Below are 27224 nucleotides of genomic sequence, written 5' to 3' on the forward strand. Positions count from 1 at the left end.
TCGGGCGGAAGAAACGCGGGGGCCGGTCCCACGTGGTGGGGCCACCGGGGAGCCCCGACTAGTCGCCACCCTGCTCTGTCCCTGCCCGCGGTCCGTATCCCGGCCGGGCTTGGTGGTGAGCTCCCTAACCTGGGAGCTGCTCTCCGTCTTCGCCCGCCGTCCCTATTGGCGGCGAGATCAGAGGCGAGCCCCTTACTTGGGGACCACCTATAGGTTGGTCCCTACTCGGGATCGGCTAGAGGTGAGCACCTAACGCGGGGACGACTCTGCGCCCCCGCCGGCGGCCCCTACCCAGAGTGGACCCCGAGGTGAGCTCGTTCCCTGGGGGCGACCCTCCGCCCCGGGCCCAGCCCCTCCCGGAGTTGTGCGCTAGGCAAGAACCCTCTGGGCTCGTCCTTCCGCCAAAGTCCGAGAGTAGCCACTCTTAAGCATCCTTTGCGTGAGAAATATCGGGGCTTTGCTGTGCGCCGTGTGCCCTTCGCACCCCGTGCTGAGACCGCTCGGGGGCACCCTGGGCGGGACGCGGGTAGAGCCGGGAAGGTGCCTGGGGCATCTTTGTAGCCAATTCTGCAAATACTTTTTAAGTACTTTGTAGCTGTGGCGATGGCTACAGACATACTGAACTTAGAAATTAAGTAACTAGTTGTTAGGTATTGGACATTTTGACAAAAAAGGAAAATGGCAGCGCTTGACTGTTCCTGGTCTCTGTAGTAAAGCGAAGGATACGATGCTCAATGTAAGAGTGCTTCACCCGGTGTTTGCTCATTCCCCGAATAGTCACCCGTTTACGTAAGTTTCGAAGGTGGGTCTGTAGGATTTCAGGCCCCGTAGATTCAGAAAGTGCGAGCGATCCCAGCTGAAAAATTTTTAGGTTTGACAGTTTATGTTAGAATCATGGGACTGCGATTTTCTTTTGCTATTTCCGTTATCTTATTTATGATAACTTTATTTCAGTATTAAGTATCATGAAACATTTTTCTCTTTTGAAGAACTGACGAGTACTTTCATGTAATGACAATGGCTTAACCAGATATGTTTCCCCTTTTTACTATGACTTTTAGGAAACGCAAAGCTACATTTACCTCAATTATGTAGAATTACAGGTTGTTAGTATGTTTGCTTTCCTTCTTTGTTCATGATTTTATTGTATTCTATATTTACAATCTTAGTTATGTAGCTGTATTTTGCAGCCTTTTTGGAAGCAGTCTTTGTAAATTTATACATTAACAAATAAAGTTATAGTGGGTAGTTGCTGTTGCAGCTGAAATAACAGTATTATTAAGAGTGGGTTTATAATACTATATTTCTTTTCCACTTGGAATCTTACTTTTTCTAAATACTGTTTATTTAGCTCTTTGAACTACTTAACGGAGCTGTTTCAGTACATAACACATAGTGTATTTTAGGAGACTTGTACAGAAACTTAACCTTTTCAGTCGAAGACCATGTGTGAATGAATCCTCTTTTACAAGTAATTTGAACCCTTTGCCCAGTTGAATTCATGCACATTCACCTTTGAGGATGTGATGTTTAAGCACAGCAGGAATACTTGTACCCGTGTGTGTAATCCATCTTCTGCCTGCTTTTGCCTGAGTTTCTTGGACCCTAGCAACTTATGTATAGATTTATGCCCAACAATTCTGTTGATGTGTTTTAATTCATTAAAGGAATACACACACACCCCTATGTATGAAAATAAAATGTGTAGTGTTCATTTTCTGATGCCTGTTGAGTTTGACCTTAATATAATTTTTCCATTGTTTTATATTGTAGATAAAGTGTAGCAATGGCTGCTGTTTATTCCGGCATTTCCCATAAGCTTAAAAGCAAGACAACTTCCTGGGAAGATAAACTAAAGCTAGCTCACTTTGCTTGGATTTCCCACCAGTGCGTTCTTCCAAATAAAGAACAAGTAAGTTTAATGGGACCCTTACATTTTTATTACCTAATGTTATTTATCATTTATGTAGATTGCATGTTGACATTTAGTTAAAATTTTAAAAGATTTAGAGGACAGGTTGGGGAAGGAAACATGGCTGGAAGTTAAAGTAGTGTCTGAAAAAAAGTAATGTCAGTTGTTTTATTACCAAACTTTTTCTGTTACAAAACCTCAGTCAGCATCTCTTATAATCCAAATTAAGTATATACATTAGTGAACGAATTGGGAATTAGGTTACAGAAATTAGCTTGTGAGTGTGTTGGTAGGTCCATTTGTTTGTAAATCCAAAATGATGCTCCATATGCATCTGCTTGTTGGAATTTGATGAGTTCAAGGTCGGGAAGTAGAGAAGCTTTCTTATTTGTATGAAGCCATTCTAGAAATGGATTAGGGACCAAGGAAAGCATCGTCTTTTACTAACATTTCTCAATCTCAATTTGGCTAAGTGCATTTGGATGAGCTCGTGAAATTGGGTTCACGTACACCCGAATGCTAGTTTTAAAGAAGACAGCACAAAACGTGTCAAAGATGCGTTAGGTTACATCTGTTAAAATGATGATGAGGTACAGTAGGTAGAACACTAACACATCTAGTAGTTTCTAAAACCAGCTGCACCTGAGGTTCTTGACAGCTCGATAGTCACGTGGCAAGTGCTACATGAGGTGAGAGGAAAGGGGAAGTGATGGCAGGCACTTTGAAAATTTTATGTCTCAATTACAGTTGACATTCAGTATTATTTTTTTATGTTAGTTTCAGGTGTACATCTCAGTGGTTAGACAATCATATGATTTGCAAAGTGATCTCCCTGATATTTCAAGTATCCGCCTGGCACCATACATAGTGATGACAATATTATTGACTGTGTTTTCCATGCTATACTTTGCATCCCCGTGACTGTCCTGTAGCTACCTGTTTGCTTCATCCCTTCGCCTTTTCCACCCAGTCCTCCAGCTCCCCGGCCCCCTCCCCTCTGGCAGCCGCCAGTTTGTGCTCTGTATCTATGAGTCTGTTTCTTCATTTATTTTGTTCTTCAGCTTCTGCATACATGTGAAACCGTAGGTATTTGTTGTTCCCTCTCTGACTTCTTTCACTTAGCATAATACCACTTAGGTCCACTCACACTGTTGCAAATGGTAGGATTTCATCCTTTTTTATGGTCTCGGCAGGCAACTTGACCAAGCTCTCTGCTGCCCTTATCCTGAGAGGGTTTTCCCTTTTAGCATCTGTCATTGTTCATACTGTTGTTGCCGGTTTTGGTGCTGTGAACAGAGGCCTCGCCACCTTCCCACGCGTTTACGAATAAGGAAGCACGTCACAACAATGGAAATGATGTATGTCCAACACGCCTTCGCGTAGAGCACTTGTGCGTTGTTTCGCAGGAGGCACTCTCTGTCTTCTAGATGAAGTCAATAGGTTTTGAGATTAAGCTGCAGATAACATGGGAAGCCAGAATGCAAACTCCTCTGTCTTTTAACTCTGCGTAGTTGCTTCATTTTGTTGCCATTCTGAGCAACTGTTGTGTTTCTAACTTTTGGAATTTAGTATAACTGTATAGAAAAGTTAGAAGAAACCGTCAAAGTTTCACTTGAAACTTTTGATTGGCTTCAGATGAAGACAAAGTTGTTTCTACTCTACAGTAATAAACACTTTAAGATAACAAAACATTTAGGTAATGTAGCATTACCAAAGGTGAGTTTTAAGGGAAAGTTTTCTCCCTGGCAATTGGATTTGATTGTCCATAGAATATCTCTGTAAATGTCCAGGGTTTTTATTTATTGGTCAATAAATTCATTTATTTTCAGAGTATATTTCTTCCAAATTTAGGTACTACTTGATTGGGCAAGACAGTCATTAGTTGCATTTTATAAGAAAAAACTTGAACTGAAGGAAGACATTGTTGAAAGGCTTTGGAGCTACATAGATAACATTCTGCATAGCAAAAAATTACAGAATCTCCTCAAGAATGGAAAGACAATTAACCTTCAGGTTTCCCTAATCAAGGTAATAGTTTCTTGTGTTGTCCTGTATGTATTACATGCACTGCTGTTGATTTCCTGTCAGTGTTGAACGCTTACTTGTTTTAAGGTTAATATGTGAAGATGGAGGAAATGTCAAGGTAGAGAAGAAGGAAATAATGTTAGAGTTAAAATAATGACTGGTATGCATCGAGTGAGTATACTCTGCACTGTGCTAAGTACTTTGTTATTTCATATTCAAGAAAAGCTCTTAGACCTTTTCACGAAGTGGTTGTTGGTTACCTTTTTAATTGGAAAAGATAGCCAGCAAATGATGCTACTTTGTGATTTTCCCTCCCACCGCTCTGTTGGCCTGAAGGGGGATCAGAGGCCAACGTCTAGATAGGCATTGCCCTTGATTCTTGACTCAAAGTGATTTTGAAGCCTCAAATCGGAATTATGAGCTTCATTGTCAAAGCTGAGTATTTGGAAATACTCTGAGAATGGCCGGTGACAATGAAAAGCACTAATAACGAGCACTGAGCCTCACAGAGGATAAGTAACTTGCTGAAAGCCACCCAGCAGGTGAGTGGCACAGGCGGCCTAGTAACCGCCTGTGCTCTTCACCGGCACGCGGCCTCACCCACACGCGTGCAGGAAGAAAGGGAAAACCAGTACACGCTGGGAACAGAAGAATGAAATAGTTGAACTGCCTGATGGTTCACAGGCTTTAGTGGTTCTTGAAATGATGTTCTAAATTGCATGTCACTTTCTAGAAGAATAGACTCGTGACCACTGAAGTGGTCATTCCGAATGGTCTTTTGGGAGAATGGGGAGAAAATCTTACAACATCTCTGCATGTTTTAACAAAGTCATTTTAAAATTTATGTGTGCTTTATAATTACATAAGATATTAATTCTGTAGTACATGCATTCATTGGATAAATAAACTACCCTTATTTGGGTATAAATGTGGGCAAAATGTTGTAGTTGAGTCAGGTGATCAGAAATATTGAGAGGTCACTGTAGCAGTGCATTGGCATTTAAGTATTTGGCATTTTCGTTCCAGCAGTTACTTGAATGGAGATGATCATACTTGTCATTGGGCTACTGATAATTTAGCACCTAGGATAAATTTGATTCCCAGATGCTGTAAGGCTGGGAGCAAGTTACTTAGCCTATGAGTGAATTTTGGAGTCTGTTCAGCTCTTATAATCTCTGTTGTTTGGCCCTGGCTGCTGTGGCTCAGTGGATTGAGTGTTGGCCTGCGAACTGAAAGGTCGCTGGTTCGATCCCCAGTCGGGGCACATGCCTGGGTTGCAGGCCAGGTTCCGTCTTGGGGGAGGTGTGAGAGGCAACCGATCTGGATGTTTCTCTCCTTCCTCCCCCCCCCATAAATAAATAAATAAATAAAGTCTTTAAAAAAACTTGTTTGTGGATTTCAGAATTTTGGAAGCAGTACACTATGGGTTTGCTGCATAATCTGTAGTAACTGAAAACATTTGCTTTCCTCTTTAAGAGTGCCTTTTGCTTTGGCCCGAAAAACTACAGGATCACAACACAGGCCACTATCCATCCACCTGTAGTGTCTATGCTGAATTGCAGGTTTAAGATCTTTGGAGTTTAAGCCTTATAAAACCCGGCTCTTTAAAAAGGGGCAGCAGATTTACAGAGGCACTGCTCTGCTCCCTTTTGTGAATTTATATTGGTAGGAGAAGGATGTGTGAAGGACTCTGGCATTTTTCTTTTATCAGGATGAGGGCAAGGGGTGAGTTGCTTGACTCTGCTGTGTTTTTTGTGTGTATGTGAGGGTTTGGGGTCAGTAATGAGTTTTCTTCCTGTCTCCATGCTCAGGTCATAAATGAGAGAATAGCTGAGCTCGCGCTCTTGGGATCCCAGGGAAACATCTCCGCTGTGCTTAGCTGCTGCCAGGGCATCCTCTCGACGCCTGGCCTTGCTGTCATCTACACGGCCAGACAGGAGCTGATGGTGGCCTTGCTGAGCCAGCTGTGCTGGTCGGCCTGCAGGCAGCCAGAAGGAGCCGTGGTAGCCCTGTTATTCGAGGTCATTCACCTGGCCCTTGGCCATTACCTCTTGATCCAGAAGCAGCAGGTGAACCCAAGGCGCGCCTTTGGAGAGCTGACCGGGCATCTGCTCCAGCCCTGCCTGGTCCTGAGGCAGCTGCTCTTGGGGGGCACGTGGACGCAGGCCGGCCAGGGCCAGCTGCGGCAGGCGCTGAGCCGGGACCTTCGGAGCCAGATCGAGGCCGTGCTTCGCGGTGGCGCCTTCCAGCCCGAGCTGCTTTCCTCCTACAAAGAGGAGCTCCTGGACCAGCAGCAGGGTGACACGAGGGCGGGGGCCATGAAGAACCTCCTGGCGCCCATGGGCACCGTGAGTGCCGGGCTGCTCGATGCCGGCTACTGCGAACCGCCCCTTCATGCTGCGGTCGTGGCCAACTCGGTGGCCTTGCTGTACAAGCTCTTTCTAGAGTCTTACTTCAAGGAGGGGAATCAGCTTCTCTGCTTCCAGGTGCTTCCCAGGCTGTTTGGCTGCTTGAGGATCTCCCGCCTGCAGGGGGAGCAGCTGCAAGCGCTGCCCACAGCGGACTGGACCACGGAGCTCCTGGTTGTAGAGCAGCTGCTGAGTTCCGTGGCGAACAACAACATCTACAACATTGCGGCCGATAGGATCCGGCACGGGGAGGCCCAGTTCCACTTCTACCGGCGCGTGGCCGAGCTGCTGATAAACCACTCGCAGGCGTCCGTGCCGGCCTGGTTCCGCTGCCTCAGGGTTCTGATGTCGCTCAATCATTTGATCCTGGAGCCGGACCTGGACGACTTGTTGGCTTCGGCTTGGATCGATGCAGACGTAACAGAGCCTCGGACCAAAAAGGCCCAGGAGGCCCTCATCCACACTCTCTTCCAGACGTATGTCAAACTCCGACAGGTGCCACGGTTGTTCGAAGAGATTTTGGGGGTGATGTGTCGTCCAGCTGCCGAGGCGCTGAGGCAGCCCGTGCTGGCCGCGGGCCCCTCCGGGGTGCTCTGTGAGTGCCTCCTGGAGTTGCCGCCAAGTCAGATCTTGGACACGTGGTCCCTGGTGCTAGAGAAGTTCCAGTCACTGGTCTTGCCCTGTTTGCGGGATGATGCCGACATGCCCTTGAAGGCGCTGTCCCTGAGCTCCCTGCTGCACTGTATCATGTTCAATATGAGGAGCCTGGACAGCAACACCCCCCTGCCTGTCGTCAGACGGATGCAGGGCACAATGGAGAGGATGCTCCGGGAGCTCGTGCAGCCCCTGCTGGACCTTCTCCGGGACCCCCCGCGCCCAGAGCCAGATCTGTGGCTACAGAAGGTCAGTGACTCTGCGCTGCTGCTCGCCCACACCTGGGCGCAGGTCGACACCATGCTCAGTTTAAACTGTAGCCAATATCACGCTGTGTCTGGGGCTCTTACAGGTGTTACTCTGGAGATCTCGACCCTCCCTTTGTTGCTCCCAGGTGTAAAAGTACACCATTGGAAGAAGATAGAAAAGGTCGCAGCTCAGTTTGACTCCCTCGGCAGGTATTGCTTAGAACAGCTCTACTTGCAGAAAATGAAAAGGACTTTGATGCAGACTGGTTTCCAGTCTGAAGAAGCCCTCCGTACATTGAGGAATGATGCCGCCTACATCCTTGCTTCTGGCAGAGGAAGCTTGACCCAGGGGATGCCAGCTTCCTGGGATGGCCAGGTGGGGACAGTGAGTGCCACCACCTACCCCGTGGCTCACTGGCACTTGATCGTGTCGAATCTCACCATCTTAATATCCTATCTCTGTCCAGATGATGTGAGATACCTGGCCAGTGTCCTCCTGAGAACTCTGCCAACGAGCAGAGGCCAGGAAGGCTCGGCAGACGAAGAGCCAAACATCACACTTGACAAGATATCCGAGGCCATGTTTCGCAGCCCTTTCTTTCCAGAGATGCAGTCCCTGTACTCTGCGTTCTTAGGGTGCCTCACGGAGAGGTGCGCCAGCATTCTGGGTTCTGGCGCGCAGAGCGGCCCGAGGCTTCTCAGTCGGCAGCTGCCCTGGCTTTTTGAAAAGGACCCCATGGATGTGGCTCGTTGGGAGTCCAGATTCGCCAAAGTTGGACCGGAAGGTGCAGAGTCAAGAGGAGAAATTGCCCAAAACTTACTATCCTTGGCCAAGAGTGACTTCCCTATCGAGCTAGAGGAAGAGCAGTTAGAGAGCATCCTGGGGCTTTTGGAAGTCGTTTCTGCCCTGCAGCTGGACTGCCTCGCAACTCCCCACCACGTGCACTGTTTCCTTCTGTTCCTGACCACGGCCATGGCCAAGCTGGGCCGCTCTTGCTCTTCCTCACAGACCCTTAAGTTTTTGGTGACTTGCTACCAGCTTCTTGGTTACCTGCAAAGAGGGAAAAGTGCCCGCTCCGTGCTCAAGGTCATGTACGTTAGTGATATTTTTGAAATCACACTGACCTCACTGTTCAAAGCCAGTAGTGGGTTTCGCATTTATAGGGATGACCCGTCTTGGCTGGAATTCCTCCAGGTGCTGGGGACGTTCTTAGAACAGCTCATGCAGATGCTGGTCCAGATGAAGCTCAGCCTCGTGCTCAATTTTGGGAAAATCATTGAATTCCTCACAAGGTGCAAAGTGCACACTGAAGCAACGTCAGGCCAACAGGGGAAAACCCAGAATCCTCTGGGCCGGCAGCTTCTTCTGGTGCCTTTAACTGCGTTGTGCCAAGTCCTGGGGCCTTTTGTCAGGGAGCGGAGGCAGCAGCCCGAGGCCCCGGAAGTGCTGCTGGGGCTCCTGCAGCAGGCGGTGCTCCAGCTGGGTGCCCTGCTGCAGCTGGGCGCGCCTCGCGGGGCCCGGGGGCTGCACTCCGCCTTCCTCTCCTCGGCCTGCACGCTCTTGGAAGCGGACGCGGGCCAGCACTCCAGGCCCGGGGGGACAGAGATTTCACAAGCGACGGACAAAGCGCCGCTCTCCCATCCCGCGTTCTACCAGCGGGTTTATTCGCAAGTACTGGCTGCGTTGCCAGCCCTGGCTGGACACTCCCAGTCCTTCCAGGCAGCTGTGCGGTTTTTAACCCTCTTCTCTCTGAACCCAGAACTGCACCCCAAGAAGGAGTCTGTTTTTACCTCCATGTTCCATTCTGTGAGAAACGTCCTCGCAGGTAAGACATTTTCTCTCGAGCTAAATCTGTACTCTGCGGTTTTTGGTAAAAGCTGGCAAAAGGGTCCTCACGGTGCGTCGCTGTCCCTCCGCTTTTAGGAACAGGTGTTCATTTCCAAAGGTGTAATGTGTGACTGGTGAGGAAATCTCCCTTCCAGGCCCTCAGCTCCCCTCCCCGCATTCCTTTCCAGTCTGTGTGTTCTCTGCGCTGATTAGCGTCACCTTCCTAGTGTCCCTGTGTTCGACACGCACAGTAGCCTTCTAGGTATGGGCCTTAGTGTCCTGGTTTTTCAATGATTTTGGAGAGAGTTCTAGTTTTTAGTTTTGAAATCTCTGCTTCTCTTTCCAGCTTTTATCTGTTCTGGCCCTGGATGGTCAACAGAGATCATTTCATTCTTATGAGCAGACTCTTTATAGCAGATCCTCAGTGCCAGCAATTGAGTTAATAAATACACAAAATCTGCCCACATCTGAAAAGTGACAGTGACTTAATTTATAGGAAACCTCATAAAATTAAGCCCCCTGGGTTTCACGGTAGTGCTGGCCGTCGTTGGCACCGTGGGTGCCAGTTGGCTCCGGTCGTGATGTCATCGCGGTGTTTTAGAGGGATGCACGGGACTGCAGCGCCAGCCAGGGTCTCCCTGCACGGGGATTCCGCATCTGCCGTCCCCGAGGTCATACGAAGGTTAACGGGCCAGATTTTTTTTTTTATCCCTGTTTCAAGACAGCACATAGCACGTGCTGCAGCTGGCGTGCGTTTGTTTTCTTTTCGTTTTGGTTGTTACTGGGGGTTGAGGTTAGGACGGATCTTCGGAGGTGAGGCTGGGGAGTCCGTCGGCCAAACCTCACCCTCAGGACGCATGGCAGCGCCTCCGCTTCCCAGTGGAGAAGCCGCGATGGGTGAGGAGGAGCCCCAGGCGCGCTCAGATACGAAAGTGGCAGAGGGGGCCTTGAGGAGGGGCAGCGCCTGGGCCAAGGCCAGGCTGAAGCGCGGAGGCCTGGGTAGAGCTGCTGGTAGCTCCCTTTCAATGGCCTTTCTGTCTCTGCCTTGATTGTGGGTGGACTGAAAGGTGGGGGCGACATCGCCCGTCTTGTTCTGTCAGCGACGCTTCGGGAACTGTGCTCACCTTCTGAACGGAGGCTAAAATTCAGCCTTTTATTAACACTCAATGGACGTCCTAAGAAATGACAGCTGGTAGTCTGAAGCTCTGGCCCTGTGCCCCTCTGTTAAATAGGACACTGTGCCCTCCTGTGTCCCTCCAGCCCCACGAGTCCAGGTGGTCTCTCAGCCCTAACTGTGTGTCCCAGGACTTGTGGTACCTCTGACCTCAGGCATGGAGCGTTGTTCAGGGTGGCCCAGAGGCAAAGCCAGCCACTCCGCTGCCCCCTCTGACCATGGCCAGGCCTCACTCCTGGCTGCTAGGCTCCATGTGGGGAAGGGACCAGAGCGGTGAGAGGTCTGGACGGAAGGCCAGCTGAGGAGCAGCCCGAGGCCCGGGGTGGGGAGAGGGAGTGTTAGGGTGTCTGCGAGTGCCTGAGGGGCGGCGACCTGTGTCCTCGGGTGATTCCGCTATGTTTCACCCCTAGAAATGACAGCAGAATAGACTACCTTCATTCCATGACAAAAACCGTCACTGTTAAAAATGCTTCACACATGGAACCAGATCCTATTTGGAGATGAAGTATTGATTTTGATCTAAGTAAACAGATATTTACACAGATCGTAGGAATGACTCAAATTATGTGACGTGAGCCAGGCTGGGATGCGGGTGGGGAGTGTGCCCGCGGGCAGAGCCCTGGGACGCGGCGGCGGAGGAGGGAGCGGGGCCGGGGGGCGCCGAGCCTTCCACGTGGCCCGCACTCCGGGGCCAGCCACTGCGGCTGCTGCCGTTGGGTCCCTTTCACTGGTGAGGGAGTTGGGGCTCAGAGAGGCCACGAGTCCAGGATCTCACAGCTTTAGGAGACCGGCATCCAGGTCTCTCATGGTCTTTGGTCCTTCTGCCATCAGTGCCACAGACAGTGAGTCAATACTGAGGTGTAGGGGACCCTTGGGAAACAGGCCACCGTCTGGGAGCTGAAACGTGGCTGGAGAGAGAAGCTGTGGTCAGATGGTAAAGGGCCTTGGGTGTCCTAACTTGGGGGTCAGTAACGGAACTGTGGGCCAGGGGACCCAGGGACACTTAGCAGGCTCTCCTGCTTTGCGTGGGAGACAGCCGGGTGGCCACCATCGGCAGCGCCCGGACCTTGAGGGTTCCTTCATCGCTTCAGCACGCCCGTGTGTTTTAAAAGTGCGAGCCTGCCTCTGCTGGTTTTATAAGAGTTCGAGGAAAGCAGAAAAAGCCAGAAAGCGAGCAGCAGCCCCCTGTCTTCCGCGGTCCAGAGGGAAGCCCGGCTGAGCGTTGTTGCTGCCCTGTCCGCTCGGCTCGCCTCTGCTCCGTGTGCGTGAGAAGCGTCAGGCTGCGAATGCGGGTGCCCTGCCCTGGGGGCATTTCCATGTCCCGGGAACAGTGCTGTGCGCGGCTGTGCACTGTTTTATCCCGGGGCTGCTCCCATTTATTTCACCTCCCCTCATCCATCCCATCTTAACGGTTTTGATTTCTTTTCCACGCAGATCCTGCAGTTCCGGTTCAGGTAGTTCAGGATATTGAGCCTCATTTGGGAGCCTTGTTCACCCACATGCTAGAGGCAGGGACGACCGAGGACTTCAGGACGATGATGCAGTGTCTTCTCCAAGGGCTGGACGTCAGGAACGCGTGGAAAGCGGACCAGCCGGTGGGTCGCCCCGCCCTCCCCTGTCTGGCAGGCGCATGAATGATGGTAGCAGCTCAAGCGGGAAACCTGAGATGCGTGTCGCCCCTGTAACCAAACACAAAACCCAACAGAGACTCCCGGCAGAGACGGGTTCGTGGAGGGAGCACAGGCTTGGGGGCCCTTGTTTCCAAGGGGGACGTTTTCAAATTGCAGCTGTGTTCTCATTACGTGAAGCACTAAATATTGCATACTCAAAATAAACGCATGAATACAGTTAAGTCCTGCTCATCCTTTCCCAACATACTTTTTGGAAATTTTACTTGATTTGGTCAACAGTCCAGATCCCCTTTGAGAATCACTCAGGTTAGCAAGCCGCCCTTCTGTGCTCTGCACCTCTGTTCATTTGGTATGAAATACGTTCAAATGGTAGAAGCCCTGTGTTGAGGCATTTGGGAGAAGCATTTGGCGTTGGTGCTGTGGAGAGCCTCTGTGTAACCCATGGGATGGCATTTGGTCCTGTAAGTGGCCCTGAGCACTGGACTGGCCCGATGTCCTTCTTGCACAGGAGGAGAGGGTCACAGAGCCAGCTGTCACGGTGCCAGAGTTACAGGCCGGGTTTTCTGCTGCTGAACGTTCTTTGCCTCCTGAGCGGCTTCTTGCTTCTTGCTTGTAATCGGCACAGGGACTGGGCTTGATTTGGGTGGGAGGGGAGCTGGAGAGGGTCCTCGAAGTGAGACTGGGGCCGCAGAGAGAACTCTCATCTCTTGCATGTGAGTTGGAGGCCCGGGCTGGACCGGGCCAGCTTCTCTGCCACCCGCCGCCCGGGCCCGTCTCTGGGAGTTTTCGCTGTGCGTGTCTGCAGTACGATTGGGCCCTGGCTTCGAGGAGGCCTCTGGGCCTCCTTCCGGCGAGTCAAGGAAAACCAGACGACAGCTTCGCATTCAAACCAGTTGGGTAGTCAGAGAAGAGTCATGGAGGCGATGGTGAGACCTGAGCCCAGCAGTTAGAGATGGAGGCGATTTGGGGGGGTGGCCCAGAGCGGGGGGACGTTGCCAAGAAGACAAAGAGGAGGCTGGTGTGGGCACCACACGGTGAGCAGAGGATGTGTGTGCGTGAGAAGACGGGTGGGCACGGGAGGTGCGGGCGGGCGGGAGGTGGGGGCTGCCTCTGGTGGAGGAGAGTGTGCCTCGACCTGTTTGCCTTCCCGTCCGCACCCCGACTGGGGATCGAACCCTCAACCTAGGTATGTGCCCTGGCCGGGAATCGAGCCTGCGGCCTTTCGGTGACTGGAACGATGGTCCAACCACCAGCCGGGGGTGACCCCTGGGCTCTGCTCTGTGCCTGCAGCACCAGTGACTGGCTTCTTCCCAAGGTGGGCTTCTTCAGAGAGAGTTGACTATTTCTGCTAAGTTTTTTCTCTTTTTTCCTTAGGCCATTTTGTCATCTCTGACACTGATCAAGTTGCTCCTGAACTGCCCATTCGGTGGTGAGAAAGCAAGCCTGTTCTGGCGCGCGTGCCCCCAGATAGTCACGGCCCTGATGGTGAGTGCTCCGCCCGCCCCCTCCTCCTGGCAGACACGAGGCGGAGCTTGCTCCTGCCGCCCTCGGGTTTGTGCCCTCGAGTGTCCCGGGGGCTGCGTCCCGAAGGCGGCTGGCAGCCGAGGGCGCTTCTGCCCGTGGGTGTCCTGCTGCCTGTACGCGTCAGGGTCATCGTAGCAGACGCGGGTACAAGGGGTGTGCAGGGCCATCGGGGAGCCTTAGGAAGCATTGGCTTTTGATTTGTGCTGGATGACAAATCCAGTGTTTGTTGGTTGTAACGGTATTAACCCCCAGGAGGTGACGCGTCAGTTCTGGTTGGTAACTGTCCAGGGGTGAGAAGCCCCTGTCTCCCCGGGCCAGGCCGTGACCCCCCAGACAGGCAGCAGCAGGAGGGATGTGGTGACAGATGAGGCTGCCGGGGAGGCCTGTTTACATTAGATGAGATGGGAAGGAATTCTGGAACTTTCTTTGTCCCTACAAAATTTTGTGATCAGGTTTGTGCATTCATTTATTCTAGGCATGTGTGCGAAGTCTGATACAGTGAGAAAAAGAAGGCTCTGTAGATCGGTATAGTAACGTCGTAGACAGAGTATTGTTACGGTCCCACCCAAACATTATGTATTGGCCTCTGGTGGCATTGCACAGTGACCAGAGGACTTTTTGTTTCACTAGAGCAAAAGCTGACGTGAGATTGGGACTGTCTCAGGGTTTCTGTCCTCTGAGGAGTCTGGTATCAGTATTTTACTTCAGTTCAAAAGATCAACATCTATTTTACCATTGTTATCAGCTCTGATGCCAGCTTCTGCTACCTGAGAGAATTGTCCTGGGTTAGCATATTCTTAGGGAATGGGGTCTAGAGAATAGACTTACTCTTTCTTTAAAAAAAAAAAAATTATTAATTTTAGAGAGAGAGGAAGGAGAGGGGGGAGGGAGAGAGAGAGAGAGAAAGAGGAATATCAATGTGTGAGAGAAACATCTATCGGTTGCCTCCCATATGCACCCTGACCAGGGATCAAACTTGCAACCTAGGCATGTGCCCTGACTGGGAATCGAACCCTCAGCCTTTTGGTGTATGGGACAACACTCGAACCAACTGAGCCACGCTGGCTGGGGCGTGACTGAGTCTTCTCTCTTGTTCTTCTGTTTTGTTGCTTAGTTGTTTCCCTGGGAGTCTATGGCAGTAGGCAAATCCCTTCTCTCCCTGTGTGTGTGTCGGGGCGGGAGGGGCGGTGGGTAGAGTTGGGGAAGAGGAGCCGCGTGGCTGGTGGTCAGTGCTGGCTGTGTGCACAGTAGGTCTGCACTGAAACACACGCCAGGCCAGAAGTGGCTTAGATAAATCTAAACGGGGTAGCACGGAGCCAGCACAGCCAGAGGACCCAGGAAAAGAGGAGCGTCGTGAGAGACGGGTCCCAGGAGGCCTCAGCAAAGGCGCTGTTTACAGATGGCTGCGTAGGAGGGGCGTGGGTCACAGGCGAGTGCTCCCAGGTTCCCAGGGAAGAATGCGCCAGCCCTCGTCTTGAGTCTGTTCTCTTTGTGACCTGGAACAATAATGGAACATCTTCAACTAGAGCTGATTGTTAAGAAATGTAACAAATGGAGTTTAATTACAGACACATAGAACTGGTGCTTTTTTTAGGAAAATACTGTCCTGTTGTGTCTGATGTGAAGTTTTCTTGTTTCGAGAAACTAGATGAATCAGTTCTCTGATAAATTACTTCTCATGGTAGACGAATGCCACCAAAAGTGTGGCCCCAAACGGGCAAGTCCATAGTGGTCACCCTGGGAGACGGGACACTGGCCTCCTTTTCACCTCCAGCTCCCCATGGATCACGTCACATCAGTGCGTGTGGCATTTTGGACATTCTTCTGTCACTTCCGCTCCTCCCTCTGTTGGCTTCAGTTTTTGTCATTTCTTTTGAGGATCGCCTTCATTTCCTCTTTCTTCTTCCTGCTTGGCCTGCAGCTGCAAAACCGAGAGGCTTGTCACGAGCAGCCCGTGCCCTGGGCGGTGGTGGAGTCCGTCTTGGACGTGCTGGCCGCGCTGCTGCGGCAGGGGGAGGAGGCCATCAGCAACCCGCACCACGTCAGCCTGGCCTTCAGCATCGTTCTGGCAGTCCCCCTGGACCACCTGAAGCCCGCAGAGTACGGGAGCATCTTCCCGAGGGTGCACAACGTGCTCTTCTCCATCCTGCAGTGCCACCCGAAGGTGAGGGGGCGGAGGAGGACCAGGGTGCGGGCAGCCTGTCCTTGGTCAGCAGGGTAATTTTGCTTGCAGAAAAGCGGCAGTAAAACGTCACTGTTGCAGGATAATAAAAATAATGATTTGCTAGGGGAACAGTCGGTTCCAGGAACTTCCAGGGCCAGAGTGGTTTCTCAGGCACAGGAGTGCTCGACCTTCCCACCGTGCTCTCTGAGTGAGTTTATCTTTGTTGGATCTGATGCTTTGAGCAGCATTTGTGCGCTAGCAATTTAAGGAAGCTCATTAGAAATTACTCTGTTTTTGCAGGTCATATATTTAAATGGCACTCACTTGCTTAGCTTTCTTCTTGGGCCTGCAAAGCAGATGGGTCCCAAAAGTGAGGCATCCTGACTCCCGGTTTTCAATGTGCTGCCGAGCTGAACGGACGCTAGAAATGAATGCCTCATAGAACAGAGTCCAGCTCAGCCCGCGTTCATTGAACATGCCCCGCTACAGCAAGTTCAAGTGGGCAGTAATCCCATTTTATGGATAAAGAAACAGAGGTGCAGAGTCGCTAAGAGACTTGACCAACGTCGTCAGTCTAGTCTAAGTCTTAGATTCAAGACTGGACTTCTCTGGCCAGGTGTCCTTTTCACTGCACCACCTCCGTCCTGTGGGATGCACAGGAACTCATAAATAAGGAGAGGGACCCACAGCCACGGGCACGTTCACATCGTTGTAAGCGTTTTAACGTTCTAAGGTTAGAGACCTGCCAGCAGTGCAGTTTTGAAAACATTTATCCTCTGGCAAACTAAGCACTCATGATACTGGGCCTCATTCCAGTGCCTTCCGCATGTAACAATTGCCTTTGGCCCTGCCCGTCCTGTCCACATCTTTGTTATTAAATCTCTCTGCTGATTGTTAGTGTTTTATGTGACAGTACAATATAAATGCAATAGCAAGCAATTACAAGCTGGAATTGCAGGTCTCACAGAAGATGCAGGATTTCATGCAGCTGCTGAACGTAATGTTAACTGTGTAAATCTCCTGCCAATGACCAGGGAGCAGAAGCAGACTGTTGAATGAGAGCACTGGCCAGGATAATGATGTGGTTTTGCAATAAGGGATGATGTGACTAGTAATAGTTGCTCCCCTCATATAGCCCGTGGGGTAGAGAGCAGGAAGAGGGGCTCCACGTGGGGCGTGGTCAGTGTTGGCTGTGTGCATAGTAGGTCCGAGCTGATGAAAGCATTAGGCTAGACTCTGCGTAGGGAAGTCTGGCGGGGATGGATGGCGTGACGTGGGCCCAGGCAGAGCACCCAGCAGGACGAGCAGCGCTGGTGCTGTTCCAAGCACTTCACGTGTTTATACGCATTTGATTGTCATGACCGGTTACTCTCACTTTGCAGATGTGGAAACAGGCACAGGAAGGTATAAGCCAGGGCTGAACTCAACAGTCCAGCCCGGGATTTGTGCACTTTTAATTATATGATAGCAGAGGATTAACAGAGATTTCTTGGAAGATTTAACGAAGGTGTGGAATACTTCTGCAAAAATGACCTTTTTCCGAACACACTGCAGAAGCTGATAATTTGATGAAAAGAATGTGATGTTATGTTACCAAGAGCTTGGTTGGATAAATTATACCGAAGGGGAGAATTCTGGCCCTGGCGGCTTTATTGTTTGTCCGTCCTCAGGATGAGAGCGGTGCTGCCGGGAGGGTTGTCAGCGGTGGGGACACGCTCTGGGTTTGCACCGTCCGGCATCATAGCTTCCGGCCACACGGGTCTTGGCCACTTGAAATATGGTCTAGGAACTGTATGACTAGGAAGTGAGTTTCAATTTCAGTTAGTAAGTAGCTACGTGTGGCTTGCTCGTGGCCGCTTTATTGGACAGTATGTTGTTTTGATCATGATCTAAGGATGGTTGATTATAAAAGAAGCATGTTTTATAATTCCTTATCATTTTTCAAAATAAAGTCCCAGCCAGCCCTTTTCATCACTGAAAAAAAAGGCATTTTGATCCTTATTTTAAATGGATTTGCTTTTATGGAGTCTTTTTTCAAGTGCCAGTTGTCCTTAAATACATTGGCTGTTGTTCTTTTTATTTTTTATATCTACCCATTTCCAGAATTCACTAGTAATAGCTTACAAAGACACAGATTTGGCACATTCTAAAGTAGGATCACCCCATTACATTCCTAACGTTATACAGAATGGAAATCCTACCTCCGACCTTAAATGTTAAAGAGTCAAGTACGTTGGTTGAGCAATTTCCCCGGAAAGTCCAGGGAAAAAGAAGTTGCCTCCAACTGTTTTGAGCATCCTGATAGATGAGGTTAAGAAGGAAATAAAGATGAGCTCCTTGTAAGAGAAGTTGAAATAAACAATTACCTATATATTTTTATATTCTCTTGTCTGTTACCATTACAGGTAATGCTGAAAGCCATCCCTTCTTTCTTGAACTGCTTTAATAGGTTGCTGTTTTCAGTTATTCATGAAGGACGGCAGAAAGATAAAGGTAATGTGGACCCACGGCATCAGCTACATGATTTCAAACATGTTTATCTTGTGTTTCTGGCCACGTATGTTACTGAAAATAAAACCACCCTGTTGAGTTTAAGTAAGAGAAATTTTCAGATATCAAATGAATACTCAAAGCAATTTTTTGAGAAATTTCAAACTGTCACTGTTTTTTTTACTGTATCCCAGAACAGTGAATGCATTTGATATCTCCTAATTGAAATAGTCCTTTTCCTGGAAAAAATAAGTATCTAGATTCAGGAAATATTTGCTCTCATAAAGGGGGTATAAAAGCGACTGCAATCCCATTGGGCCTTAAGGACTTCATGTTTTAATGGGGACATTAAAAAGGAATGGGCGGGTGTAGAGCTATCTCATTGCATAAAAGGGCGAATTCCTCCGGCAACGCCATTCCAGCCCCTTCTTGGCCAAGTCCTGTTTGCTCACCAGTGAAGCAAGCTGCCACTGGCAATAGCATAAATCACACGCACAGCTTGTTTTCCAGCCTTGAAGTGTGTTGATTCTTGCTAAATTTCTAATTTGGGGAAGAGTCACATTAACTAAAAATTTGCTTATGAAGCGAGACTGTCTCTTGCGCTCTTTCTAATTTGCATGGCATGGACCGGCCTCGTGCCGCCCGCTGCGCTGAGCGCGTGGCCGGGGTGTGTGAGAGCCCTGGCAGCGCACGGGAGGGTTTCTAAGTCGCCTTGTAGAGCGGCAGGGAGGACCCTGGGCTGCGGTCCCGGACGGACTAGAAATGCTTGAGTGGGGCTTGACTTCTCCCCGCTGCCAGTATGAATCGCTTTAGTAGGTTCATTCTTGTAGCCCTAAGCTGTAACTACTTAAACCAGCTAACGTTTGAGGAAAGAGAAAAGGTAATAGTTACCACTGCACTGTAATCCCCAAATTATTCTGCCTGGTTTGGGGGTTAGTTGGGGATTCCACAGTTAGGTGTTTGGCTTCCTCCCGGCTGGGTGCAGAGCATGCCCCAGTGAAATACTGTGAATATATTTAGGAGCAGGACTGGGAAACAGGTTCCGGGTGCCCTGCTGGCCCTGGTCCGCTGGTGGCGCTAATGGCAGTTCCGTGTCGAGGCCTCTGATGTCACGTGTCAGGTCGGCAGGCCAGAGTCCCTGTTCCAGCTGGCCAAGGCTGCCATGGCCGGAGTTGCGACACGGCAGCGAAGGGGAAGCCCTGGGCCCGGCCTCACCTGGAGCAGAGCGGAGCCCGGGTCACACGCTGGCACAGGTGTGTCCTTCGTCCCGGGAAGCCCAGGCGCACGTGACTCAGGCGTGGCTCTGTTCCGCACGGCCCCGCTGCCTCCACGCTGGAGCAGCTCGGCCACCTCCAGTCGGCCGAGACGCGGCGCTCTGATGCGCTTGGCGCCTGGCCGAGTGGAACTTTCACTGTGGACTCTCTTGGTTGGTGCCCAGTGCCCTCTTTAACGACCGCACATTACGCCTGGCATTCGTGCTGCGAGCTGCGTGTGGAACAGTCTCAAAGGAGAGAAGGGAGGATATAGTGTGTATTACCTGTTGGAGGTAATTTAACATTGCCTGTTGCCATAGCCAAGGGAATGTGAGCAATTAACAGGATTTCATGAAATTATATTGATCTAGAAAAATTGCACATACATATTTGTATGCATAATCGAGATTTTAAAAAAGACACTGTATATTCTAAGATTCAAATTTGTTAAGGCCTAATATATGGGGAACAAACTGCATTCATTTAAAGTATATGATTCATTGCGCTTTGATAGGTAACTACACACAGGGCATCACCCCCGCAATCAAAATACAGAACATTTGCCTCCCCAGAAGAGGCCTCCTGCAGTCCATTCCCCAAGCCTGGCGCCAGCCCCAGGCAACCGCTGGTCTGTTTGTCGTCACTGCAACCGTTTGAAGTTTCTAGCATTTTGTGAAAGCGGGTATAGTGCTCTGGCGAGTGATGAGAGCCAGGGCAGGCACTCCGACCGGTGCCGGGTTCCCGCCTGGGCGCCGTGGCGAAGGCCGGGGGAGCCGCTGAAACCACGCTGTGGGTACCATGCCTGCTTAACTCCCTTGGCTGGTCTGAATTCTCGAGTGGGGTTTCTTAAGAAGGGCCTGGATGGCCTGGCACCTTAAGGTGGAAAGAACTAGGGGCCAGAAAGAACCCGGGGAAGGCAGTGATGGTAGCTGAGTCTTATGTATATGTATGTATCTGCCTAAAAAAGAAAAATCCTACACAGTTTCTAAAGTGTAAGGAGGCAATGACATCCTTAGGCCATCTGATCTCTCAAATCATATGATGTTAGAAACCATTTTCAAAGAGAATTTTCCATTTATTTCTCCCTTTTGAAGGCTTCCTTGTAGAAATCCATCTCCTTTTTAAATACAATAGCTATTCTTTCATCCTAAAAAGTCTGGATGATTCTCAATAAACTCTTAATAAAAACCATGTACTCTTGATTATTTTAAGTATTCTTTCCCTTGTTATGTAGATAAGTATTTGGACATATCCTCTCTCATTCTGTCTGCAAAACAAGCTAATTAAAGAGTGGGAAAAGTGGAAGATTTGAATAATTTGGGGCTACAGTAAAAGTATAAAATGAGAAGAATTAAGCACATGGCTTGGAAGTAATCGGTTTGGAAACACGTTGCTCCTGTAGGGAGTGCGGACGACCTTCCGGTGGTCCTGGAGTGCGCCCGCCTGGTGGAGAGGATGTACAGCCACATCGCGGCTCGGGCTGAGGACTTCACGGTGTTCGCCCCCTTCATGGTGGCCCAGTACCTGACGGAGCTGCAGAAGGTAAGCCAGGCGGACGGCCTCTTGCCGCGTGCCTCCCTCCGGAGTCCTCTGCAGCGGGGCTTCTCCGCCCAAGGGGCAAGCGCCACTTGCGGCTGCTCCTCCTCCGTTGTGGCGGGGTGTCCTGCCGGCCCCCGGGTGTGGAGCAGGGCTGTGGGGACCGGGCGAGGTGACTGTCGGAGGGCTGTGGTGCTGGGACAAGGAGAGCACGCGGTGACCGCCGGGCCTCCTTCCTGCCCCAGCACACGCCTCAGGGCCTGCTCTGGTGAGGCTCTTGGGTGCTCAGGGAGGTGAAATGCCCCGGGCCTCAAGGGCAGAACCGGGCTTATTGGCGACCAGAAAGAGCGGACCTGGGGCCCCTGGACAGCAGGAGTTAACGGACGTACAGTCGTCAGGCCTGTTGTGCATGTGACTCAGCCGCCCTCGGGCCCTCAGAGTAGATGACATGGCGGAGACACCAGCAGAGCGGTGTTAAAGCCATCGGTGAACTTGTGACACCGGAGACGCTGCGTTCTCCGAGGGCCGGGAGGCTGAGTGCGCTTCCTCAGAAAACCTGGCGTGGTGTCCTCGTCCCCCGACCCTGTTTCAGGATGGGCCTGTCACCGCCAGTTGTCAAACCCACTGGCCCTGTCCACCTCGGCCAGTGGAGATGCCCGTCACGTGTGGGCAGCGGGCCAGGTGGGGGACGGGGGCGCACGCCGTAGGGGCGGCCTGGCCCCGAGGGTGCGCACGTGGTCCCCGCCAGGGCCCTTCACCTCCTCCTCTGACGTGGGCTTGGAGTGTGCTTTCTTTGGAATTATTTGCCGTTTTTAGAGAATCTTGATATTTTTCCAAGCACTGAAGTCATTAATACATAAGCGTTTGCTGAAGGAAAAGCTGGCATTATTTTCTGTTTCACTGAAGAATAAAATGAGGCACAGTGATATCCCTTAATGAAGGGCCAAGAAGGGAGGCAATAATTTTTTGAACTCTTAAGTCATTAATTATTACTCTGAGATTTATTTCATGAAAAGTCACTTGTTTCCTGGCCTTATTACTCATGTCTAATTTATGTTGATCAGTTATTTTCTTCTCTGTAATCTTGGGAGCCAGAGGCCTTGGGAGTCATCTGAGGCTCTAGTGTCTCAGAATCCCTTGGCAGGAGAGCCCGTGTCTTATCTCTCATTTGTTTTTCGATTTAGTAATGCAGAAAGCATTCCATGTGCATCTACTGAGGCGTCTACTGAGAGAGCCATGCATCTTTCTAAACCAGAAAGACGTTTCGAAGATTAATTGCGGGATAGCGTTGTAGCTAAGCAAGCCCCCTCCACGTTCCCCTCGTAGTTCTGTGGAGTGGGGCATTGGGGGGGTCTGGCAGTCTTTCGAGCAGATGACCTGGTAGGACCGCGTCGTCATTCAGCAGAAGCCGCAACTCCTGCAGATCTTGTTCCTTCCGTGCAGCAATGTGTCACCGTGGCAATGAGTCAGGGAATTATGGTCACTTTCCTCTCTTACCCGTAGGTGAAATGTACAGCTGCCCCTCTCTGATGGCTTAGAGCGGCCGTTCGGCCTGCTCCCCCGCCCACGGTTCTGTTAAGCCACTCAGAGACGTTTCAGCTGTTGGCCAGTGATCTTTGTGCTGTAGGACTTGGCTGTTTTCTCTTGCTTTATAATACGTTGTCTGAAGCATGACACTGTGATAACCGCGTGGTTTTGGTGCTGCTGGCCCCCGGTGGCTCTGGGCCGTGCTTATGGGGTCCCGCCCGTGCAAAGGAATTGTGACGAGTGTGGCTTCAGGCCCCAGCTCTGCAACTGGGGAAGTCACTTCACCCCTTTTTGCCTTTGGAAGTGGAATTATTTGTTTAGTGTGTGGTGATTGAATGAATGAGTGGTCAACTTAAAAAGTCCTCACCCCACTGGTAAGATTAAAGACTTCTTTTGTTTTTCATTAGTCCTTTTTGTTTTTTTCTTTCTTTCCCTCTCTAATGCCCTACTGGGAAGTCACAGACAAGGCGGTGCACCTCCGGCCTTGGGTTCTTATTTATAAAACAGTACGATTTAAGCCGATCATCTGCCACACAGTTTTTGAACTGTCATGGGAAGATGATCATGACTTTGAAGAACAGTATCTTTTTAGTGCAGACACAAATAGTCTCCTTAGGAATCTGCCTCCCAGTGGTTGCCTAGGTGACTCAGACTCCTCCCAGTTAATAAGATCCTTCCCCACTGGAGGCTGTGGTTTGCAGAGAGGCATTGTGGTTTGCAGATGACCTCTTCTAGGTCACCAAGGACATGCGTAAAGAATCAGCCACATCCCAAGCCTCTCAGCTGGGACCTTTCGTCTGCTTTTTGTTTTCAGCTTTGGGGCTGTTCACACTCTGCTCAGAGCCAGGTTCGGCCGCAACCCGAGTTTCTGCTGCAAATGCGAGTGGGGCCTGTCTCCTGGCCTTTTGTCCAGATGTTGGTTCGAATCTCCGATCCGAAAGTTCGTGCATGATGTCCAGTACAGCCACGTGGGAGCCGGACCGCCCAGCCCCCTGCTGTGCTCCCGGTTTCGGTTAACCCAGAACTTCAGGAAAGGAATTGGTCCCTTTAGGTGCAGGGACCAGCCCAACCATTCTGGAGCAGTTAGGAACATAGGGCCAGCTGTGCCATTGTTGATGGAAATAAAAATGCCCAGTAAGTGGTAATCAAATCACACCTGATGTGGGGCAGCGTAAGGCGATCTGGTTGCTAATCGCCTGTCAGCGATCTGTTTGCAGAGCGTCAGAGCCCGCCTGTCCCGCTGCCCTGCCCGCCTGTTCGCCCGCCCGCCCGCCCGCCCTGGGGGCGGGGTCAGCCACGGTTGTCAGCTTGGCTGCTGGTTAGTATAGCTTCCAGCGTGACTGACCGTCTCGGGGAATTTCCCACCACATGCAGGCTACTCTTGCTATGATTTTTAAATGTAGAGTCCAGTTTTTAAATGCCCCTGTTAAACACATAGGCGTCTGTGTTCATTTTTCCAAAGCTCTCCCTGGGATGTTTTATTCCTTGGTTTTGTTCACTCGAGTTGGCTTCTATTTCCCCAAAATATAAACTTTCAAAATGTGAATATTCAGTTATATAAATTGTGTGCAGCATGATATTTTAAAAGGAGTGTCTTTCCTGAAGTTGGAGGCTGAAGTTCCGTGGCAGGTCTCCCGCGGGCCCGGCCTTGCCGTGTTTGCGCTCACAGAGAGGTGTGTCCTTCCCCAGGTCACCCTGTCCCCGGCCGTGAAGGACCCCCTGCAGGAGGGCATCTACCTGGTCCTGGACCTCTGCATCGAGCCCGACGTGCAGTTCCTCCGGGTCTCGCTGCCCCCGGGGGCCAGAGACGTCTTCAAGGAGCTGCACAATGACTATGTGAAGTACCACAAGGCGAAGCACGAGGGGGAGAGGAGGTACGCCGCCTGAGGCTGCGCCGCACCGCCGCCCTCGCCCGCGGGGAGAAGACCCTCAGGGGTTCTCGTCCGCCACGGGGACCATGCGGGAATCCTCCGGGGGTTATTTAATGTACATATTGTACTTTACAGTCATGTTTTCAACACGGAGTATTTTTTAACGTATTTTTAAAAATGCAGTAAATACTGCAATAGGATCCTGAAAATGACACCTTAGAATGAGGTGGACTCAATAAAAAATTGCTGAGCGTCTCTCGTGGCCATTCCAGATGCGGTTCCTGCCTCATTCCCTCTCTCCACTAGGAACTCTGTAGAACCTGTTGTTTTACTTCAGACCCCTGCCTGTATAATTAAACCCATTTAAATATCTTGGCCTTTTATCTTCCTCAGGTAACATGGGGAGCGCTGTTGAAATGGCACTCTTTCTGAGCCTGCCTTCTGCCGGGGCTGGGAAACCCTCCGTGGGGGCTGGGGGGCCGCTCCGGGCGGCAGGTAACCTGCCGTCGGTGCGGGCGGGTCGGGTGATCCGCTCTCCTGCCAGCCTTTCTGCTTCAACTCGGGGTTTATTTTAGAAGGTTTTTTCCATTCAGTCTAAGAAACACTAATTGTTTTTTTCTTATTACCTAAGCAATATATTTCATTGTAACAATCTCAGAAAAATAAAACTGAAAGGGTAAATAATTTGGTTTTTCATTTTTTTAAGGGAAAGAATTTTAAAAGCATTTAGTTTCAGCCTCTTTGCTTTCCTTGAAGTACTTAGTTTTCATCCCTTTGAAATACACACACACACACACACACACACACACACACACACACAGGTAGTTGCCAAAATGGATCATAAATCCAATTTCTTTTGTATTAGTTACCTAACTTCTTTTCCTCTATAAAAGTTCCATAACATCTTCAGGTCTATAAGGCATTTGAAATACTTTTTAATGGCTTCATTAAAAATAGTCCATTGACTAGATGTAGCTGTTTCATTTCATAAATTCTCCCATAGTTAGATGACAGGATCTGTCTAAATTCCCATGCACACATGGTGCTTGCATCTGAATCTTTCCTTCTGTCTTTTTTTGATTAAGATGAAGTCCTCTAAGTTGTATTGCTGGTCAGAAAGTCCCATCGGTTTTTAAGAATTTATATAAATATTGCCAACTTGCCCTCTAGAAAGTGTACTAATTGATTTTCCCACTACTGAATCAACTTCAATATTGATTTTCTTTGTTTTATGCTTCCTTGATGATAAAATGTTAATTTGTTTTGAATTTATTTAATTACTAAATGATACATTTTTTATATTACCACTTTTATTTCTTATACAAATTATGTCTTTGCAATTATGTTGCTTATGTAATGTTAGTCTGTTTCTCAATTATGATATTTGCTTATTTTCTTGCTGTATTTGTGGCATTTATGTTGGAATTCTTATACCCCTTTTCTGGTCAAAATGTTGACTTAAATTATTTGAAGGATCATCTGTAAACAAAAGGCCTTTTTGAACACAGTTTTTTTTAAAGCACATGAACACATGTGTTTGGAGTGGGTAATACAAAAACGGATTTTTTGGACTGCTTAAGAGAAATAGCCCATTTTTCATGCCCCAAATTTGATTTTATGTCTTGCGTTGGCGGACTGAGTTGGGGAGAGACACTTCTGCTTCGCCTGCTGCGTGCTCTTTCCGTTTCCTTCCCTCTGTCTACCCAGTGTGTGTGTGGAGGCTTTTTTCCTAAGCCCAGGTAACCAGCAGTGGATTCAGGCGGTCTGGCATCGTCTTTTTGCCTAATGCTCTGTATTGACAGAGTTTTGTTTCTGCTCTGAATTCCCGCAAAGGTCCTCTAAGAGGGGTTGATGACGGCAAAACGTCACTCCCTGCTCGCACCCAGAGAGGGTATGCTGGAGCAGGCAGGCGACCTTTCAAGGACACAGGCTGTAAACAGAGATGGAATTAAAACCACATTTTTGGTTTTGCTCTTTTGGCCACGTGCCCAGACAGGAGGGTCACTGTTTTCAGAAGCTCTCATGGCATTGGGCCATTTTTTCCTCTGCTGGAAGTTCACGGAGGCTGAAGGTTAGCAGGCACTCGTTCCCCCGGCTTTTGGCGTGTTCTGGGGTGCCGACGAACACGGAGCAGTTCCTCAGGCGTCCTGACGGTGGCACTGCAGGGCCGCCACTGGAGGCCCTTCGCTGCTGGGAAAGGGAGCTCAGCGCCTGCACAGGGAGAGCCTGCAGCCTTGGGAGAAGGGGAACGAGGAGGGAAGGCTGTCCAGTCCACATCCTGCCTTCAGTGTCCGCTCTCCTGAGAAGGGCTGTTCTAATTTCCTCATCAGCGTGGCGGTTTGAACTCTACACCTTCCTCAGGAAAGAATAGTTTTTAACTTTCGGTGAATAATGCGGAAGAGGAAACATTTTTCTTAGTGCTGATAATGCTGTGTTAATTTTTATTTTGTCAGAGCAGACCTCACGGGCCAAGAGAGTTGGCCCGGGCAGGGTGGGGGCAGCAGGAGCGGCAGTGAAAGACCGGACGTGAGCGCGACCCACCCGACCTGCCCGGGCACCAGGGCGCTCTGCAGTGGAAGGCCCGCCTTCTTTCATTTGACACGTAGGCATCACTGTGTACTGTGCCAGGCTCCGGGGCTGCACTCTGTCCTCGTGGGCCTTCTTTCTGGCCGGGGACACTGACAACGAGCCCGCCACCAAGCAAGCGTGGCCATTTCAGAGGTCGGTCCCAAGGGATGGGGAGCAAAACAAGTGCAGAGGCAGGGAGCAGGGAGGCCATCCTGGGAGGGGACGTTTGATGTTTGAGCTGAGACCTGCCTGAATGACAAGGGCGGATCCTCGGGGCTACCGGCTGCTTTAGGGCAGAGGGAGAGAAAAAGGAGCCGATGAAGGAAAGGAAGAGAATTGAAGGTAACCGGGACCCTAGAGATCGAAGAGTCAAAAAAGCCAGTGGTGAGCCAATAAAGGAAGGTGCCTTGA

The 27224-nt window shown here is 50.1% G+C and overlaps 1 protein-coding gene across 1 annotated transcript; it reads left to right on the top strand.

The window, feature by feature from the left end:
* The first annotated feature begins 13 nt into the window (after window positions 1–13).
* URB2 (URB2 ribosome biogenesis homolog) lies at window positions 14–24601 on the top strand. The gene is made up of 10 exons (XM_054576726.1): window positions 14–308; window positions 1774–1912; window positions 3764–3940; window positions 5749–9073; window positions 11684–11844; window positions 13255–13365; window positions 15326–15568; window positions 17974–18061; window positions 20714–20853; window positions 24064–24601. The coding sequence occupies exons 2-10, from the start codon at window positions 1787–1789 to the stop codon at window positions 24259–24261; spliced, it is 4569 nt and encodes a 1522-aa protein (XP_054432701.1). The 5' UTR covers window positions 14–308; window positions 1774–1786; the 3' UTR covers window positions 24262–24601.
* Window positions 24602–27224: the final 2623 nt, after the last annotated feature.

The sequence above is a fragment of the Pteronotus mesoamericanus genome, unplaced genomic scaffold, assembly GCF_021234165.1.
Source record: "Pteronotus mesoamericanus isolate MK-2021 breed Mesoamerican mustached bat unplaced genomic scaffold, CSHL_Meso_final contig_347, whole genome shotgun sequence".
NCBI lineage: Eukaryota > Metazoa > Chordata > Mammalia > Chiroptera > Mormoopidae > Pteronotus > Pteronotus mesoamericanus.

Excerpts from the sequence above, each read along its gene's own strand:
- URB2 (XM_054576726.1), top strand. The coding sequence starts at position 1,787 with ATGGCTGCTGTTTATTCCGGCATTTCCCATAAGCTTAAAAGCAAGACA. Across the intron at positions 3,941-5,748 it reads TTCAGGTTTCCCTAATCAAG|GTCATAAATGAGAGAATAGC; the intron begins GTAATAGTTTCT and ends CTCCATGCTCAG. Across the intron at positions 11,845-13,254 it reads CGTGGAAAGCGGACCAGCCG|GCCATTTTGTCATCTCTGAC; the intron begins GTGGGTCGCCCC and ends TTTTTTCCTTAG.